Source organism: Cinclus cinclus, chromosome 1 (assembly GCF_963662255.1).
Source record: "Cinclus cinclus chromosome 1, bCinCin1.1, whole genome shotgun sequence".
In the NCBI taxonomy this organism is placed as follows: domain Eukaryota; kingdom Metazoa; phylum Chordata; class Aves; order Passeriformes; family Cinclidae; genus Cinclus; species Cinclus cinclus.
The window spans coordinates 70,150,911-70,170,160 of NC_085046.1; the positions used below are offsets into that span (position 1 = coordinate 70,150,911).

The 19,250-nt window shown below is 38.8% G+C and overlaps 2 protein-coding genes across 2 annotated transcripts; both read right to left on the reverse strand.

The window, feature by feature from the left end:
* Nucleotides 1-1,187: 1,187 nt before the first annotated feature.
* Nucleotides 1,188-6,640, reverse strand: LOC134046116 (ovalbumin-like). The gene is made up of 7 exons (XM_062496413.1): nt 6,473-6,640; nt 5,866-5,913; nt 4,465-4,593; nt 3,718-3,835; nt 2,754-2,896; nt 2,313-2,468; nt 1,188-1,589 (listed from the first exon to the last, which is right to left on the reverse strand). Exons 1-7 carry the CDS (start codon nt 6,638-6,640, stop codon nt 1,188-1,190), a joined length of 1,164 nt encoding a protein of 387 aa, XP_062352397.1.
* A 6,999-nt stretch (nt 6,641-13,639) lies between these two features.
* Nucleotides 13,640-17,381, reverse strand: LOC134045961 (serpin B4-like). The gene is made up of 7 exons (XM_062496162.1): nt 17,214-17,381; nt 16,636-16,698; nt 15,901-16,089; nt 15,584-15,701; nt 15,109-15,251; nt 14,194-14,361; nt 13,640-14,044 (listed from the first exon to the last, which is right to left on the reverse strand). Exons 1-7 carry the CDS (start codon nt 17,379-17,381, stop codon nt 13,640-13,642), a joined length of 1,254 nt encoding a protein of 417 aa, XP_062352146.1.
* Nucleotides 17,382-19,250: the final 1,869 nt, after the last annotated feature.

Genomic DNA, 19,250 nt, shown 5'->3' on the forward strand with positions numbered 1-19,250 from the left:
AAAAAAATCAATTATGTGAATAAAATCAGTAATATATGATTAGAATGAAAACAGGTCATAATATTGTGCCAATAGATCCATATTTGGAGATGCTAGTGGACACACAGGAAAAAAAGATAAAATTAGGATTCTCATGTGTTTCTTGAAAACAAGAGATGTAGTCCTGAACTACCATAGGAACAAAGAAGCTCAGCTACAATCATGGAATAATAATGTTCTTGAGTTTTGAACAACTGAGAGGTTTCCAGGAACCAATTGAAGTTTACTTGCTAAGCAAGATCAAAAGAGACAGGAATTATTTTTAAAGCTGTGTTTTTTACAAAACTCTTATGGAGAAATCAGATTCTTTTATATCAGTTACAGGATTTTTCACAAAAATCAAAATGTTCTTAAATTTGAAGTGACTACCTATGTTTTAAAACAATAATTCAGACAGCTCTTTTGCTTGGCAGTTTTGAGTCCTGGATCATCCAGATATCCATGTTTCAGGCTTTGAATCTATACTTTTTGACAAGACATAATTGCATGTAGATGAAGTTAGATCTCCGTGAACATTCTGAAGTGGAAGGGAAACTCTCCATGACTTTGGAGAACGTCTGAAAGAAATTCAGTATTAAATGAGGTACTCATGGTGAGACAACAGTTCTGGTCATAGTGGATATGTGTAGCAAGTAAAAAACAAATTTTACATAGGCACCAATTAATACCCTGCATAGCAGAATCTTGTCCACAAGCATCTTCTCCAGACTGGGGATCTCAAAGTCAGTGTTTCAGGAACTGCATGGGTTTGTTAGCAGGATAGTACCAGAGAATGGGATGAGCGTAACCCATGGCTTTCCATGTAATGGAGTACCAAAGACTTGGAGCCCTGTCTGCAACTACTTCTTAAAGTGAAAATCATTTGACCCCTTCCTGGCCTGTGAGGGCCTCTGTTTTCTGTGGGATTCGTCTTTGCTAGGCTCAATCAACACTGAAACCAGTCTGAGAAGGGAAAGGAGTAAACACACTTGCTGCTGTTTCCTCACCTGCAGATGTCTTTGCTCTGGAAGCTTCAGGGAAGTGAATGACTTAGGGTAGCCTTTCCACTTGCAGAAAATATTGAAGAGATGAGACTATACTATAGTACTAGAGTAAAGGGGATCTGTTTCTTAGGGGTAGGCAAGCATTATTTCCAGCCATTTTTCTCCTTAGGGAGAACAATATCTGCCATAGAAGAGGATCAGGTTGCTTGGATTGTGTTTAATCAAGAAAAGGAATGGGTGGTCAGCCCTGAACTCTTCAAACTCAGAGGAATGTTGGATGTCTTCTGTGTCATCTGCTGACCCAGCCTCTTCAGTGCCCTCTTCAGTGACTTCCATGAATGCCTCGTGGATGGCCTCAGATATCCTCAGGCCCTCTGCTGAAGAGATGCCAGAGAGGTTGGCCGAGGGGCTGAACAGGTCGGTCATACCCAAGGATGTCAAGACAGACGTGAGGTTATATTTCTCCTCAATCTTCATGCGTGGCAGGTACACTGTCACCCTCTTCTTTTCCATCACCTTGGAGCTGGTCCACTCCAAGAGTTTTTCATAGCTGATTTTGTTCTCAAGCTGCAAAGAGAGGCACGGAATGAAATGCCTGGATGCAAATCCAACTTCTTCTTACCATTCATTTCTGTCAAGACTATCATAAAAGTAAAACCCCAACCAGAATGGTTCTTGAAGCTCATCCTATTGGCATCCTTCTGGTATTTTATTAATTGCCTCTCCAATACTGCCTGAGCCACTCTTCTTTTATTCAGTTCTTTACCAACTTGACCCATCCCCCTTTGTCCAAGTAATCTTTTGTCTCCTGAGGCACAACCCATCAGTTTCACAGCCTAGCAAATGAGTCAGCTTGTGAAAGATTGCAAAAGCAAGGCCATGAAAATTTACCTACAGTTGGTAACACCTAAAATATGCAAACTCTTCTACATCTGGAATAACTATAATTTGAAAATATTATTGAAATAGGAGTAAATGTTCATACATTTTAGAATGCAATGGGTTTTTTTCCTTTCTTGAGTATACATGGGTAATTTTCTAACACTACAGATATATACATCTTCTGCAGGGCTGCAAAAACACTGCTTTACCTTCATTTTATGAAACTGAGCTCAGGACTCTCTTAAGAGGCTCTGCCTGAGCACCTGGGTGGATTTGGTGCTCCCCTGCCTGCCTGCTTAGCATGCCTGTGGGGTGGGCAGCAGGAATGTCAATGGACAGCCAAAGGTCTGACAGCAGCCAAGCCCTACTGAAGTCATAGCTCTTCTGCTTGCCCTGCCAGGGCCATACCTGCACCAGGCCAGAGATGTCATCAGGCAGCAGTACCAACAGGCTCAGCTCTCCACTGGCATATGGAAGTTCCAGGATCTTAATTTTCTCTTCAGCCACTCTTGCCACTTTGAAGGTGCTGTTCTGACACATCATTTGCACAGGTCTGCTCTCTTGCTGCAAAAACAAAAGTGTGAGATGGTGTGATGTGGGCGCAATTTTTTCTTTGGTCAGACAAATGTGCAAGCCCTTTGAAAGGACAGAAATCAATCTTCAATCATGCTGCCTATGGAGAAGACCCATGTCTCCATTTTTTTGTCTCATCTCCTGGTTTGCTCTTTCAGACACAGCTGTTGTAAATTTGACAGTGAGGCACTCAGGTAAATCACCCAGCCAATGACAAAAGAACTGTAAATAAAACAAATACACATCTGGCCAGAAACTGTGTCTGTGCCCTCCTACCTCAGTCACATTGAAGGGCACTTCCTGAGTGTGCTCCTCTTTAAACGCAGTCTTCCATATTCCTCTGAAGTAAATGGCATTCACAAGGACCAACACAGTCTGAGGATTAACAGAGTTTGGTTCAAGGAAATTCTGGATCTGTCCTGTAAGAAAGAAGTAGGGCACAGAGTGGCAAGTTACACAGCAGTAGTCTTGCATTTTAGAAATCAATCATGATTTACTTGACTTTTCCTTCTCCAAAACTCTGCACATGGAATTAAGGTTCATGAGAATGATTTATTAATACACTGAAAGGCAGGCATCTGGCCAGACATTTCTGCAAGAAGACAGGTAGGTTCAAGATTGTTATGGATTCCCAGGAACATTTCTAACCAGTCCTTGGAAATAAAAAGAAATTTTCATAATTTTTAAAAAAGGTATTTTTATGGAAAAAAGCATTATTTATGTAGAAAAGAAGGAAAGGGAGAGAGAAAAACCAACACAGATTTTCTATTTCTCAATATGTTTTGTTCTCACAATTCACTCAAGGTTTTTCCTCCCACCACAACACAACAAATGAACAAAAGATCCTGAACCATTTATTTCCCACCATCAGCTTAGTGTGTGTTACTTTGTCCCCTGAAAGCCCACTTATTACCTATTCAACATATCCTTGTAAAAAATATGCCAATATTCTAGAGAAGCTGGGACTAGCCTTGCATGAGTTAATCTCTCCACATACAAAAAGTGTGCATATAAAATGTGCATATTAAGTGTGCTTATCGTGGCACCTCTGCCTTTGCCAGATGTATTTAAAACTCTCTGCCACTGCCACTCAGGTGCAATAGAGTCATCCCTATCCACAGAAAATACCCACTAATGAGGACAGGAGGAGGAAATTTCTCCTCTAATGCTTAGTCTTTTCAGAAATTGCTAGAATATAATTTTCAGAGAGAAGTATATCTCATAATCTTGTCTGACTTACCATTTGTCTGATTTTTCACCCAGGAATTAATGCGCTGTCTGGCTTGATTTGATGCTGTTTTGAAGTTGACCGTTTCTAGACCAGATCTGTACAGTTTCTTCACACATTTTAGGTAGATCTGGAAAGACACCAATTAATTTTAGCCAGTGAGCTAGGAAATTTTTTAAAACAATATGAAAGTGAAATAAAATATGGCTAATAAGATTTTTGTAGTGATGTCATGGTTAAGGTGTTCTCATTGCTTATTTCCTGGAAGAATTTGCTAAAGCTGGACCAGAAAAATTATTTTGTTTCATGACAATTTTTTTAAAAGCATTTTTCCTTATTTTTAAAGATGAGAAGTTCCTTTGATTTAGAATATTTGTATATTTTATTTTGAAAATGTGGAAGGAAGTTTATGACACTTTAAAAATTTGTTTTTGAGGTGAGTTTTCCAGTGAAGAAATATGCCAAAGTCAAATTATTTTCTGAAAAAAACCCCAAATGACCAATTAAAATGAAATGCTGTGGGGGAGCAAGTGGGGAGTGAGAAGTTACAGTACTGATAATTTTGTTTATTGCTTAATTCAGTGTTTTAATAGGGCCATATTTTTGCCTTAAATTGCTTTTTGTTTAGACTGTTGCCACAGCAAAGGAAAAAGCCAAGTAAATCCACACCAGTAGGGACCACTGAATTAGCTGGTCACCTACTCTGGGCAGTCCTCCCGGATTACAGAATTTTACAGGGTTTAGCAAGAGATCACTTACCGGTAGGATCTGACTTGTCTTTTCAGCATAGAGTCTGTTGGCAATATGCAGTGAATAATTGGCTTCTGGTGCAGTGATATCAGAGATAATTTCTTTAAACAGTAGGTGGATATTCACAGACTTGCCACACTGAGTTGTTGATAAGAAGACAAAAAAGTAGAGCTGTTAGGTTATTTTATGAGGAAGAAGATTATTTTTAAGGTGCAAATAACTTAGGAAAACACAGTGTTTGAACATTTGTAAATGAACATGTGAGAGAGTTCTATGAGAAGGATGTTCAATATAAGCAGCTAATGATGTATCATTCATTCACAGCCTATGATGCCACTCATTCTAGTGCTTCATTGTTGAAATTGGTGACTTGTCATAGGTACAAAGCCTCTAATTCCTAGGTGCTGCTTACATTTTCATGGCCTTTTCTTTGCAGAAGTTGCAGATGGAAGAAGAGAGCTAGATGGCAAAGGAGTCAGGAAGTGTGTTATAATACAGCAAAAAAAGAAAATGAATCACCTGTCTCAAGTCCCAAGAATGGTGACATAAGCTAAAAGCATATAAAAAAACTGAACACTGATAAAAAGTAGGTGGGGATTTATTTTTAGAGAATAATTTTGTTGGACAGTTCCTTTCTAAATGCTTAATAGGCTCCTAAATGCTCTAGCTTTAAATACTACCCTTATTAAAAAAAAAAAAAAAGAAGTCTCATCCTTTTTTAAGTCTCACCTTATGTTTCAGATCCCAAGTGAATGGGGACAGATCAGGCTCCACAGCTTTTGTTATTTTTACAGAGACAGCAGAATAACATGGACAAAAGCATATAGGTGGTATCAAGATACTGGGAACCCTCACCACTCTCTTAGGGTAGCAGTGGGAATTGGAGGCTGGAAAAGTCCCCGTAGGTTTGTAAGAGTGTGGTTACTTTCCATCCTTTGAGGATTCTGGGCTCTCTTCTGCTGAAGCATCTTCCTGTCCCACTTTGGAGTCTCAGTCCCAAGTATGCCTCTTGTACCCAAGCTTCAGGCACTGAGATCCTTTCAAGTGCTGTACCCCAGCAGCACTTGCAGATGTGGAGTTCATTTACACCAAAGTGTATCCTGGTGACCAAAGCACCCAGTCCTGTCCTGACACTTGCAATATGTGCAGCATGCCTTCTTTTTCTGGTGACATTTTGGGGGTTTCTTTTATTTGTTTGTTTTTGTTGGTGGTTGTTCGCTTGGCATTTGTTATGTTGCTGTGGTTCTTTGGGCTTTGGTTTGTTTTTTGTTTGTTTTGCTCACAGCTCTTAAATTAAGAGAATTAGCAGATGTTTGACAAGGTGTTGAAACTACTAAAAGCACTATCAGAACAGCCTGTTTTCAGGAAAAGGATGCAAAAGAGAAATCAATGTACCTTAGATTTCTGTACCTTAGTCTGGATACTTCCAAGTCCTGCAATTTTGTCAAAGTGAAGAATCTGTAATTGAAAGTAGAAATTAGGTATGTGAAGTCTACTGAAAGCCATTGATGTATGTGCTAAAACTGTAGTTTTTCACTAACCAACTCTAATTAGCACATAGATGAACTGAGAAATTTCATGTGAGCTTTGAACCAGAGAATGAACTGAAAATTTTTGATTGTTATCTTCAGCTTAGACCCCTTCCTTTCCAGTTAATGGTATTGTCCATAAATCAGCTACAGCCTTACAGCATTGTATTTATAACTATGGCTCTTGTTTTCCAAATGTTTCATCTTTTGTATGTTTCAAGTTGTCCTTTCTACCTGGAAGGAGTCAGGTATCTGAGATAATATAAGCTGAAGCAAGAGACCTGACCTAACCATCCTCCAAAACTGCTCTTTATTAATGAAAACCAAAGGCTGTTATTGCCCTTCATGGGGAAATGTAGTAAGTGAAAAGTAGCTCCAGAAACTGGAAAGCCATTCTTTTGCTAGGCAGGTTTGGAAGACATAAGTGGATAATCTGCTGCCTCTTTGAATGGGATCAAAGAGAGTTTGTACTCATTTATGTAACTTACCTTCTCCATCTGATACTCAGTGTTATTTCTTGCTCCCAGGTAGACCATGGCCAAGGCTGCAATCATGCTCAGGGGGCAATAAAAGATGTTGTCATTGGGATGGTGAGTTTTCACCTCTTTGAACACGTCAAAACAAAATTCCGCATTTGCTGCACTGATGGAACCCATTGTGAAATCAGCGTTACCTAAAGCAAACAGAAATCTGACTTTATGGTCACAATATGTAGTGCTTGTTTTAAAAAGTGCTGCCAATAGCCCAGAAACTGCCAGTTCATTGCTGGTTTTGTGATGTTGAACCAGTGAATGATGTGAAGCCTGCCAATTCTGTGATCATTAGAAATGTTGTAACTCCTGATCCATTTACATACAAATGTTTGTTTGTTTTCTTTCAACAAGATACTATCACCAAGATACCTTGCCTTTTAGGGAATAGAAAGTTCCATCCACCCTTTGATATGATAAATAGAACATTGAAAGAATGAGTTTCCCTATGGCCATCCAGAGGGCTCTGAATGGTGTTTGAGGCAATGCAAACTTAATATTTAATTTCTTCTGTAGCTGGTTTCAATCTTTAAATCAAACGCAGTCAACTCACTACACTCTTCATGTACTTCTTACTGTTGCTTAGTACAACCAGCCACAAATTTGGAGGCTTTTCTGCAATTTATAGCAATTATAAGAGTAAGTTGCTCTGCAAGACAACTGCTTAGAGGCTGACATCTAAATTTAGGGTTTTCTGTGGTCCTGTTTCAGACATATCTCTGCTGATGGTTTTTAGCACAATCATGTGTGTATATATATATATATAATATATGGGCTTTGTCAGGGAGTGAGCTTGAGAAAATAGAAATGCCTTTATTCACAATTATTAAAATTATAAAAGGATAGTTTTAATGTGACAACAGGTTTTAAATGAAAAAGAACTAGTTCTACTCAATGCTGTGGTGCACAAGCCACATATTTTGCACACCTAAAAGTATTAGACAGTCAAACAGTATAAGGCAGATAGAGAAGGCAAGGCAAAATTACTGTATATGCTGTCTTTTTTCATACCTGTCTTACACTTACCTTTAGGTTCTTAAACATAAGATTTTTTTTTTCATCTTAAAGAATAAAAAATTAGAAATTACATTTTCTTGGAGAAATACTCACCCCACAAACTTCAAAGAGGTATGTATTAATCCAGCTTGCCAGCTGAAGTTAAACAGCTCCCTGAGCTGTTGGTGATATATACTGCACGATTTGAGACACTCCCACTGTTGCCTATAAAGTGTCTTCTTTTCAGTCACTGCCTTTCGTCACGACCTCTTGATTCATTGCACCTTGAAACACTGGGCAGACCAGTGTTAAACTGGTGTTCCATCTGCAGCAAGTCAACTTTTATTTATTGAAGTAAAACCTGATTTTAGAATGAATTATTTAAGCTTTTGCTGTAATCTTCTCTTCTCTTCTCTTCTCTTCTCTTCTCTTCTCTTCTCTTCTCTTCTCTTCTCTTCTCTTCTCTTCTCTTCTCTTCTCTTCTCTTCTCTTCTCTTCTCTTCTCTTCTCTTCTCTTCTCTTCTCTTCTCTTCTCTTCTCTTCTCTTCTCTTCTCTTCTCTTCTCTTCTCTTCTCTTCTCTTCTCTTCTCTTCTCCGCAGTGAGGCACTGTCAATGCTGAAAGTGCTCTGGTACAGTGCTCCCACCAACCATGAAGGGAAAGGTGGATGCTGGGCTAACTGTTGAAGGTCTGGTAGATGTGCAGCAATTCACTGCAGCATCTATGCCATGGAACATAGGGAAGTTCCTCAAGACCAGTGACCATCTCACCTTGTTGAAATAATGTAATTCCAAGCAAAGCCAGCTGCAGGATAGTCATTCTATTGAGAGGGGTTTGAAATGGATTTTTTTCCATGTTAGAACAAGCTCAAAAGTTTCTGCTTAGTTTTCAAGACTGAAAGGTGTTTTGGTTTGACAAAATGCAGAGATATATTACTAGAGTGCAGAGATTGGTGTGGTATATGGCTAGTACTTGTTAAAAGCACAGCCATATCCATTGCTCTGTCTAGGTGAGTCCACAGTATTTTAACTGAGGCCAAAGTACAAGGGTATACAGCACAGTGTGCAGGAGGAGGGGGGGTGGGCTATAAGGAGAAAGTACATTTTGCCAAAGCCTCATTTTGATGAAAACAATTAGAGCAACAATGTTGAGATGACTGAGAGGCCTGAAGATGAGCCTGGAAGAGGAAGAGACTTGAACGGTCAGGATTTCCATATTTCCTGGGCTCTGAGCCTGACCCCAGAGTATTCAGGTATTCAGAAATTTATTTAAGCCAGCCAGTGGTATTTAAAGAATGACTAAGAGTCACGTTTTAATTTTCATTCTGTGCCGGTCATGGCAACAAGGCCCATGGTACTTGTACAGCCATTTCCATAGATCTTCCATGCCTTGTAACTATGGCAGGTGAATAAACTACAGAATCTGTCTGCAGGAACATTCATGGTCTGTTAGACAATCATAATGCACAATATAAAATATAATTCAATTCTGAAAAGCTATTACTCTTTATTAAATAATAGACTCGATGAGCAGTAAAGAAACAAATCTGGCATCTGCAGAGGCCATGGGGGTGGATAATAGAAATCCAAATTTGTATTAAGCCACTGAGCATACAGCAGTAGGTGCACCCCTGTGAAAAGGAAGGGGAGCTACTTTGCCCTTAACAGTGTTGTTTGCCTTGCTGAAATTCAGGGATGCTCGAGCAGAGCCTGACAACTGGAGTGGCTTTTAGTTTCCCCATTCGGAATGAGGATATTATAGCAGCCATGAGGATAGGAAAATCTGAAGATAAGAAGGAGCTTTCTTCTCACTTTGTTCCATGCTCTCTATTCTGTGAGCTGGACTGTTGTAGCTTTTACTTTATCCATACTCATCAAGTAATGACTACCTGAGGGCACAGATTTTGTGTGCAAAGACCTGTCATGTATATGACTTTTCTTATTCTCCCATTTTCATATATTCACATTAGAGTTCCAACTACCACTCAGCAATTTCTCAAGCATCTTTGGGACTTCCATGAAGAGTTTTTGTGGACACTCACAGTCCTTTGTATGCTATGGTTAAATTTGTTTGTGTGGCCCCCTGTGGAAATTGTCCAGGAAGGACAGAACTGACCCTGCTAAAAAGGCCATTTCTTTGCATCATGTACAAGATTTTCTCAAAAAACACTTTGTTACACCAAGTCTTCTGGAAAAAGGCATGAAGGTGTTTCTGTTTTCTTCTCCCATGCACTATATTCACCTTCTTTGAACAGTCTACATTTCACACGTCTACATATGCAATGTGCTCACCACAACAGTTTCTCTGCACGGGTGATTGAAAATCTGAAACTGCTCAGTTTCCATATTATGTAAGCAATCCTAATGTGTGAAACTACTTTGCCAAGGTAGGCAAGATGGTTTAAAACATCCAAAGTAGAGAAGCTCATGGAAGAAAGAAAGTTTGGTGCTGACAGTAATCACAGATAGGGCAGTACAACTTCTCCAGAGACTAGTCTAGCTGCAAACCCTTGGGTTAATTTGGGGGGGGGGGGGGAGGTTTAATACATCAACTGTTAGTGAAAAAATGGTTGCAGAATCAGCTTTGGAATAGCTGCAAATTTTGATCAGCATGGGCAGTAATCAAGAGACACCTGCTCTTCTGTGACTTTGCCTCATTAGGGACCCAGGGAAAACAGCCCCTTCTGGAATTCTAAAGCTACAAGCGTAGTACTGCAAACAAAGCAAGACAAACAAGTTAAAATCTGTTTCATTTCCATGTTTGTCCCAAAAAAAAGGTGAGCAAGGATTCTGCTGCCCTTTGTGCCTAGACCAGTACATGGTGTTTGTCCCACTTCCCTGATGCTGGCATAAACAAGGAGAACAAGGAGCTGGGAAAACAGCTCTTTCCAGCATTTCTCTGTTCTTATTTTCACATTTATTTTGTTCTGGTTGCTCAGGAACTACTGGGCAGTATTTGAGAGAAATATTTGCTTGTGCTTTGTCTTTTGTTTGATGGCCTGTCCATCTGCATCACACAGACTCTGCACTTTACCATGCCTGAATGCCTTTCTTACTGGGATCATAAGGAACCAGGACTTCCTACTATAAAACCTTCTACCAGTTATATTTTGAGGGAAATAAACATTAATCTTCTTCATAAGTGGGGAGTGGGGGCAGGTGTAAATCAAAGCTACCCTGTTTGGCTTTTCAATGACAATCCAAAAATCATCCTTTGCCCTTCTTGCCTATCCATTGCAAAGCTTTTGAAGATACAGTAAAGATTATGTTATGCATATGTACTAAGAAACTGTTTAAAGGAAAGCACAGTTTCAGAGAAAACTGAGAAGAACTGCAACCATCAGAGAGAATAGAGTTCAGTGTAAATGTGAATATGTAAAGAGTTAGTAATCAGACTGTGGAAAGACACAGATCTTTCTGTTGTGTGACAAATATTGTTACCTTTCCATGGATCCTCATGCAAATACTATTTGACATCTTTTACTTTGCTTTTTTCCAGACTACACTTTTGCAGGCTGTCATGTATACTGGCACTGTTCAATGTGTGGCATCGAGCCTGTCCCTGAGGAGGAGGCAGTGGAATGCCCTTCAGGGAAATATCTGCTCCAGGCACCATTTGGAGTTTCCAAACTTTTCTCCACTTTGCACGTTCTATTGCTCGGCATCGAACTTTTACAAACTACAGTTTCCCACAGGAGAAGCATTTGCTGCCAGAGTGGAGGTCTTGCCTTCTATTTTTAAGTAAGCATCTCTGATTTTGTGGGAGTGCTGCCCCCCACAGTAGGACCTGCTGCCACTACAACTAGCAGCAGGAGGCTACTTTCCACCACATTGTGTTTTTCACCACATTGTTTGATGTCTTGTAGATTAAAATGGCATTAAGGAAAAAAGATTGCATAAGGAGAAGATAGGGTTTTTTAAATTAGAATTTATGCTGCATTTTATTGCTGTTTCTGAATTATCTAGATATCCCTGAAGTCAGGTTTTCTTTGTTTTGTGTTGGTTTGTTTTTGTTTTGTTTTTGTTTTTTAATTACAATACAAAATTACTTCTGCTGTAATAAACTAAGTGTCATCCTTGTTTCAGTCACATCTTCTCTTTTGCTCATACACAGAATTACTATTATGAGACTTGTGCTTTTTGGGATAATACGTTAAAGCCCTTGCCTTTATCACATTAATTATTTTTCTTTTACATTTTATCTGAAAATATATAGGGCTAATTGTACAAGCTAATAAATTCTAATACTGTTTGTTTTATTCTTTTTTTCTTTTAACCTATGTAATTTGAATTGGAGACAAACCAGATATACACAAAATTCCAATGGCAGTTGTTGAAAAACCTGTACAGCTGGGTTTTGCATACTTTATTTATCAAAGAGCTAGCAGCCTATGTTTTGTGTTCTCTTACCAGCTAATTGGTATGAAAACTCTGTCTCTACAGGTAATTTTACTATTTCAGGCTGTATTTCATACTGCAATTGCAGCCATATGAGGTATCTCCAGACTGTAATGGTCTGCTTTATTAAGCAGTTCAATTTGTGTTGAGTACTCTAATTTACTGTAATTTTTCCTGCATATCTCAGCATTTGGAAGAGCCCTTTGAATCATCAGTTCTACAATAGCACCAGTATGTTCATGGTGTTTACCTCCTTCCCACCAGTGAGTAACAGGGAAAGGGGAAATGAGTCATCAAAAAGTGGAATATTTTTCCCATAAAAGCAAGTATTCTTCATGTATCTGTGGATTTTGGACGTTACCTACTGCCAAACTGGGCAGGCTGCTCCCCTCTTGTGACCCTGTGCTATTCCTTCCCACCACAAACTCCACAACATCCAGGAGATGGTTTAGGGAACTAGATCATAAGCAAGAAAATTAACTTTACCAGAAATTTGCCTCTTGATTTGCTTCCCAGAGAACTGCTCATCCCCAAATCAGGCAACTAATAGTGGTCATGTAAAAGAGGGAGCAGGTTCAGAGTTTATGTACCTAAATGTTGACTTGTCCAGTGCCTAAACTCAGTATGGTGAATATTTAAAAGTGGCTCATAGACTTCAATGTCATTTACATTTTTGGGAAGGATTACCATTATCTTTACTTACTATATTACACTATTCCTCTGTTCACTTAATTCTGCAGACTACTGCATTTAATATTTAGCTTGCAGTGGGTTTATCATGATAAATAGTAACAATAATAATAGAAAATAATAAACACAGGCTACCCTTCTAAAAACCATCACTATATTTTTTTTTCATGTTAATGATTAGTAAAATAGCTGGAACAAGAAACTTAAGCTACCTGAGGCCCAAACAGAACTGGCTCTTAGAAATGAGAATGGCTGATCACCACAATGTGTCTCATTCCCAGCCATCACAGAGCAGGCCTTGTCAGAAAATTGTTCCATTATTCTGAAACCCTGTTTTTGTTATGTGGAAGTTTATGAGGAAGTTGGAAAACTTGCTCACACATACAGGGTTTTTCACAGAAAAGAACAATAAGCAATGTGTCTGTCCTTCTTGAGAACAAGCAAAATCACACCAGAAAAATCTTCTGTCTTCTCTGCTCTCTGAGAATAAACTCTGAGAGCTCCAGTTTGAAACACTACCCCCAAGCAATATTTAATAGGAGGCCCCAGGGGAATACCCCTATAAAGTAGTATTTTCCTTGAAACTTTAGGTGGATAAGGCTGAAAGAGACCAAGTATCTGAGGTTATGCTTTTAATTCAGATCCCTGTCCTGTCTATTTCATGTGAGAGAATGTATCATTTCTCTTCAGGGCAGTGAAGTCATGAGTTTATTGGATCCATACCGCATTAGGTAAGGCTCAAAGTAAAGTTTTCTTTGCAGATGTCCCTAGAGGACTACAGCTTTTTGGCAAATACCTCGTAGTGTTTTTTAAGGTAGATGTCATTTTCATGAGACTTCCTAAAAGTAAAATATGCCTAAGATTCATGAGGTTAAGGGTTTTATCTTTGATTTGGGTCTTCTCATATAGTCTTTTTTATTTACAGCAAACTAGACTTCAGGATAAAGTCTGGAGAAATGTTATTTGTTTTGTCTTTTATCCTTATTGTATGCCAGTTTGGATGTAAGTGGGGAGAAAGACCTAATTTCCAATATAACCTCCACTTAAGGAGAGGAATATCTTCCAAAGAAGAGAATGGTGTTGGTTTGGTTGTGTCTGATGAAGAAGAGGAATGGATGGTCAGCTTTGAACTCATAAATTACTGGGCAACACAGAGGCATTGCAAGAAGCCCCATGGAACAACCTGCTTCAGTGCCCTCTTCATTGACTTCCATGATTGTTTTCTGGATCGCCTTGGATACAACCAAGCCATCTTTCATAGATATTCCTGACAAATCAGCTTTTCCCCAGGCAAAAACATTCATTACTCCCATTTCCTGGAGAGTGTTGTTGAGAACATAACTTTCCTCCATCTTGAACTGGGGCAGGTACACCTTCACTCTCAGTGGTTGCATCGTAGCCAAGCTGGTCCATTCTGTGAGTTTTTCATAGGTGAGGGCACATTCAAGCTGTAAGGTGGTATTGGGAGTAATGATTGGCACCATAATGAATACAAGGAAAGGAAGTTCAGTTTTTCCCACTTGTCTTCTGACCACACTGGAGCAATGCTAAAGTATTGCTCTCTATGTATGTTACTAGAGAGAAAATGAAGTGTTACCTGTTCTAGGCCAGTAAAGTCCTCGCAGTCATCTTCAGGAAGAAGAATGAACATGCTCAGTTCATTATTGTAGTATTGGAGCTCTATGATTTTTGTTTTTAGTTCCTCTATGATGGCCATGTTAAAATATCCTTCTTGAAACATCATCTGCACTTTCCCTCTCTTGTTCTAGAACATATGAAACATATTAAATGGAAAATACAGACCTTATCACCCTGATTTTAATTTGTTTCAGCACTGAGGTTATAGTTGAGATCAAAAACATTATTTAAACTGGTCATGGGTTTAATGTACTTGTAGCATTGATACGTTCCTCTCAACTGTAGTCCCAATGAAGTTACCCATTTTAGAAGCATAAAAACTACACTTCCCTTTCTAATGGTGCCAAATTACTTTATCCACAATTTCCTCATTACATCTTTCTTTCTTTCTTCTGGTGTGTCGGATGAGGAAACAGATACATCTTATACAACCATAAATTAAATTCTTCATGAATAATGTATAAATTCCCATGACATAATTTGTTTTTAGTACATTTTTTCCCATAAGCACTCACTGTTCTGTTCATAAATAGCAACAGAGAAACAGAATCTTCAGTTACAATCTCAAGAGCAGACTATTTTTGAAGCAGCACCCTTAGTTGCAAAATCCCCAACAAAGTTAGTGCATGTGCTCAGTGGATTTGGTCCAACAAGGATATCAGCTGCTCAAGAGCCACTTCTGATGTTAATTGGTACAAATATTTACATATTTGGTAAGGAAAACTGAGAGAAATACAGCCTTCTATTGTTATCACCTAAGACCACTTTTTTTGTCTTGGGATAACAGAGAGGAGAAAAGCCCCCATCTGTTATTATAGGAGACAGATATCTGACCTCCATCCCCCAACTGCTTCAGCTCCTGCCAATACTGTACCTTATTCAAGTGGAAATACATTTCCTTAGTGTCTTCTTTCTTAAATTCTACTGCCCACTTTCCTTTAAAATATATAGCATTGACCAGGACAAGTACAGTAGAGGGATCAATAAAACCAGCAGCAAAAAGATCTTTGATTTTACCTTTAAAAATAATGAATTAAGAAGAATTATTACTGTGTTCTGGCAATCACCTGATTTTGACTATTAATATCTATTAATATCTATTTCTTTTAAATTGACAAGTGGTGTAATGCTGTCAGACAAATGACAGATATTATGTACAGCTTTGGAACTAAGGAACTTAAGGCATTTTTGTTCCCCTTACTACATTTATTTCCTATTGAAAAGAAAAAAAATAGTGCAGGTGTTTAATAGATAAAAATCTTGCTATCTTTGGGGAAAAAAAAGCAGAGAGTGATATTCCTAAGTGGTTCAATTGCAAAACCAAAAGACCTGCACATTTTTTTCTTTACCTTTTGTCTCATTTTCAACCCAGAAGTTAATTTTTTCTCTGACTTCTTCTTCAGTGTATTTAAAATTTACTGGTTCCAGTTCTGCTCGATAGAATTTCTTTGTGGAATCCAAGTATTGCTGGAAAGTAAAAATAGCAGAAGTTTACTGCAACGTAATGATTTTTGTAAGATAGTTAATTTCATGGCTTCAGGATAGTTCCATGTAGTAGATCAGCAAGAAAGAAATTAGCAAAAAAGGCATATGTCCCTTTGTGCTTTATGATGGAAAACATTCCGCTGAGCTCCCCACTCCTAGGAGCTGTTACAAGGGAGCTTACCTGGAAGAATGGATAAGTAATTTCTCCAAAGAGCCTGTTGGCAATGGTGAGACAACAGCCTGGTCCAGGTTCACTGACTTCAGCCAACAGAGCCTGGAACTGGGAATGGACTCCTTCATCTTCTTCACACTTCAAACAGGAAAACAGATGTTTTGTGGTAGACTTGAGCTTTCCTATGCAAAGTGGGACCTGAGGGTGAATTGCAGCCTCTGTCTGCATGAGAAACCCTACTCCACCCAGCTGATGCAGGCACTGGAATAAATGCACCAGGACACCACTTGCTATTCCCCCTGTGCCACATGTGCAGAATGACAAAACAGTTCCCCTTCAGGCCCACATCAGTTCAACTCCTAACCACACCACATCCTACAGTGATGTCTCTGTGCACACTGAGGAAAAGGCTGCTGCCTTAGAGACCGGGAGAAGCAAGCTCTAAGGTGCTTTTGGCATGCTCTGTAATCAAACCTTTGCAGGTGGCAATTGAAGCACTTATCACATTTTAGATTGGCATTGCTGTTTTGGTTAGAAACCCAGAATGAGAGGACTCAGCTGATGAAATGTGTGATCTCTCAAGGCCCTTTAAATAAGTAATAAAGGAACAGTAATAAGCAGGTCAGCAAATCTAGATGGAGAGGTTGATCAGCCCTACTGTGCTTTCTGACAGATTGTCTTCAAGGAAAAAAGCTGAAAAACTGGCTCCTCTTGTTTCAGCTCAGAGGTGCAATTGTGTCTTACCTCCTCAGAAGGGTATCTGTTTTCCTGTCTTGTACTGCTCAAAACTTCTCTGAAATGAAAGACCTGCAATGTAAATGTTGGGTGAATGCAGCTGAGTGAAGGTACTTCAAAACTGAAGCAGTATTGCAAGCCTATCCCAAAACACAGCCAGACACAGTCCCTGCAGAAAGGCCCCTTCATTCTTTACCTTAAAGTTCACCTTGCAAGTGAACAAGTAGTTCTAGGAGATGGCAAGTGGATGAAAGCTTTGAAATCTTTCTATATGAGAAAGAAGGTTTTGGGTGTCCAGAGAAGGCAAAAGAAAAAAAAAAAGCACATCAAGGGTAAGGAACTCTTCTGAGTTCTGTGAGTGCAGGGATACCTGCAAAACACTTTCTTTAGCACTGACATATTCATAGAACAGTTAATTCAATAATAATTCTTAGTCTGAAGAAGTTTGGTATCAGAAACAGCATGATGTATTTTTAAAGGGCTTTTTGTGCATCAGCCCTGTGGATGTTCAGGAACTGTATCAGATGGTACAATCAGCCTCTTGGCACATGTCTTGCCACTGTTCCCTTTTCAGAGCAAAGACCTACCTTCTCAATCTGCTCGAGTGTGCTGCCCCTGGCTCCAAGGACAACCATTCCAAAGGCAGCTGACAGACTTAGTGGGGAGAAGAAGATATTTTCATTTCTTTTTCTTTTGTTCAGCTCTCTGAAAAAGTCAAGGCAGAACCTGGCATTTGCTGCACTGAGAGAGCACATTGTGGTACTGAGATCACCTGAAACAAGGGTCAAAAATAATTTAGGCTTCTCATCCTTACACCTGTTTACCATGTTTAGATGCACTGGTAAGGTTTTTTGCAATAGCTTGGCTGATTTATTCAGTACTTCATGGAAATTCCCTGTTCATTACATTTGGGATTTCACAGTAAATCTGAAATAGTAGATTTACCAACACCCTGAATAGCAGAAGAAGCACATTTGCAGAAACAGTATACAGAACTGAGCTGCTTCTCCAGCTCATACGACAGCTATGGCTTTGCTACTTATCCCTAACTTTGTCCTAACCAAACTTCCAGCTTAGTTTATATCCTGATTTTTTTGCCTTGAGTCCTCCAGGCATAGCACTTATAATTACACCCTTGATCATATCTTACTCTTTGTTTCTTTCTGAAAACTTTGCTTGTATTACTCAGCTCTGCCTCATATACTGTGTCCTTCTAAGGCTGGTTGCTTAACAAATGTTTGACAGAAAATGGAACTACAGACAGCCTCACTTAGTAAGATTTTGAACAGAAACACATTTGTGCATTAGTAGAAAATTCCAGACATATTTTTTTTATCTGAAGCTTAAACTCTTTTTTACTGCAGCTTAAACTTTTTCCCAAATACCCTTCAGTTACAATTATTACAAACAGATCATGAATGTTTGAATGTTCTGCAAAACTCTTCATATCTTAGTTCTAGAACAGAGTTCCTTTCTCATGAAAGACTTTTCCCAGTGTCTGCATCCAGTAAAGTGTTGTAGAAGCATTTGATCGTAAGTTCAGTATTTTAGAAGTTCTACTACTCTAAGTCACATATAGTTTGATTCTTACTGAGTCTGAACAATTTCCTCCATGCATGTAGTAAGGATATTTCCCCTATTACACAAAAAGAATTAAATTATCCATATGAACGTTTGAAAGATAGCACATTATAGAAAGACTGTGTTCTTATAAATTCCTGGCCTGGGTCATACAGAAGTGACAAATGATATTAATCTTTAGAAGCACACTTGGAAAGTAGAAGTTTAGAAGTACCATTGTACAAGTTAAGCACAGATTCGTTACACAGCCCATACATTTTAATGTAGTACAAAACTTTGCACAGCAACTTGGAAATATTATCACTTCCTCGAAATATGTCACATGCCATATATATGTGCAAAGGAGGTATGTATATCATTAATGGACATATTGATCCACAGATCCTAGTTCTGTCATTCAGAATTAAAGATCATGGAGATATTTACCTTCTCCTCAAGACTGATGGTGTCAACTTGACAGTCGAGCTTCTTGATGGAGCTTCTGGAGCAATGGCATATAAAACCATTGCCACTCCCAGTGGCAGCATAAATTTCACTCACGATGAATCACATTCTTGTCTGTTGCAACCAGTTAGTATAATTAGAGGACCTGTTGTGGAATCTTGAATTTTTTGATATCCCTAGGAGTTCAGAAAAAAAAGTCACGATTTTAAATGCATGCTAAGACATTAAAATACAATCTTAGTTATAAAATAAGAAAACAAACTCCTAGAAACAAAGGCAATTTTAGAGGAGTTTTTCACCTGTAAAGAAATTAATTCTAAGAATTTTGTTGTGTTTTGATGTCAGAAGTGGCACCAATGAATGCAGCATACAGTTTTTGTAGTAGAAATAATTATACTGCTATAACCAGCCCACTGATTTAGTTCTGGGCTAAACTACAGCTTAAGTTTAGCCCAGAACTTCTCATTACTCCTCTTTTTTTTTGTAAATGTCTCTGAGGACACCTGATCATTGTCTTATATGGCTTCAGCAAGGCATAGGCAGCAGGGACACAGCAACCTACTTATAAGAAGTAGTATACCTCTGGTGTTATTTCCCTG

What these genes read in the sequence shown, in the direction of transcription:
- LOC134046116 (XM_062496413.1), bottom strand. Translation starts at nt 6,640, where the DNA reads ATGGGTTCCATCAGTGCAGCAAATGCGGAATTTTGTTTTGACGTGTTC. An exon ending in CTGAGTATCAGATGGAGAAG is followed by an intron (nt 5,914 to 6,472) that starts GTAAGTTACATA and finishes TTTCAATTACAG; the next exon opens with ATTCTTCACTTTGACAAAAT. An exon ending in TTGGAAGTATCCAGACTAAG is followed by an intron (nt 4,594 to 5,865) that starts GTACAGAAATCT and finishes TCAACAACTCAG; the next exon opens with TGTGGCAAGTCTGTGAATAT.
- LOC134045961 (XM_062496162.1), bottom strand. Translation starts at nt 17,381, where the DNA reads ATGTGCTCTCTCAGTGCAGCAAATGCCAGGTTCTGCCTTGACTTTTTC. An exon ending in TTACTTATCCATTCTTCCAG is followed by an intron (nt 15,702 to 15,900) that starts GTAAGCTCCCTT and finishes TTTACTTTCCAG; the next exon opens with CAATACTTGGATTCCACAAA. An exon ending in GGTTGAAAATGAGACAAAAG is followed by an intron (nt 15,252 to 15,583) that starts GTAAAGAAAAAA and finishes TTATTTTTAAAG; the next exon opens with GTAAAATCAAAGATCTTTTT.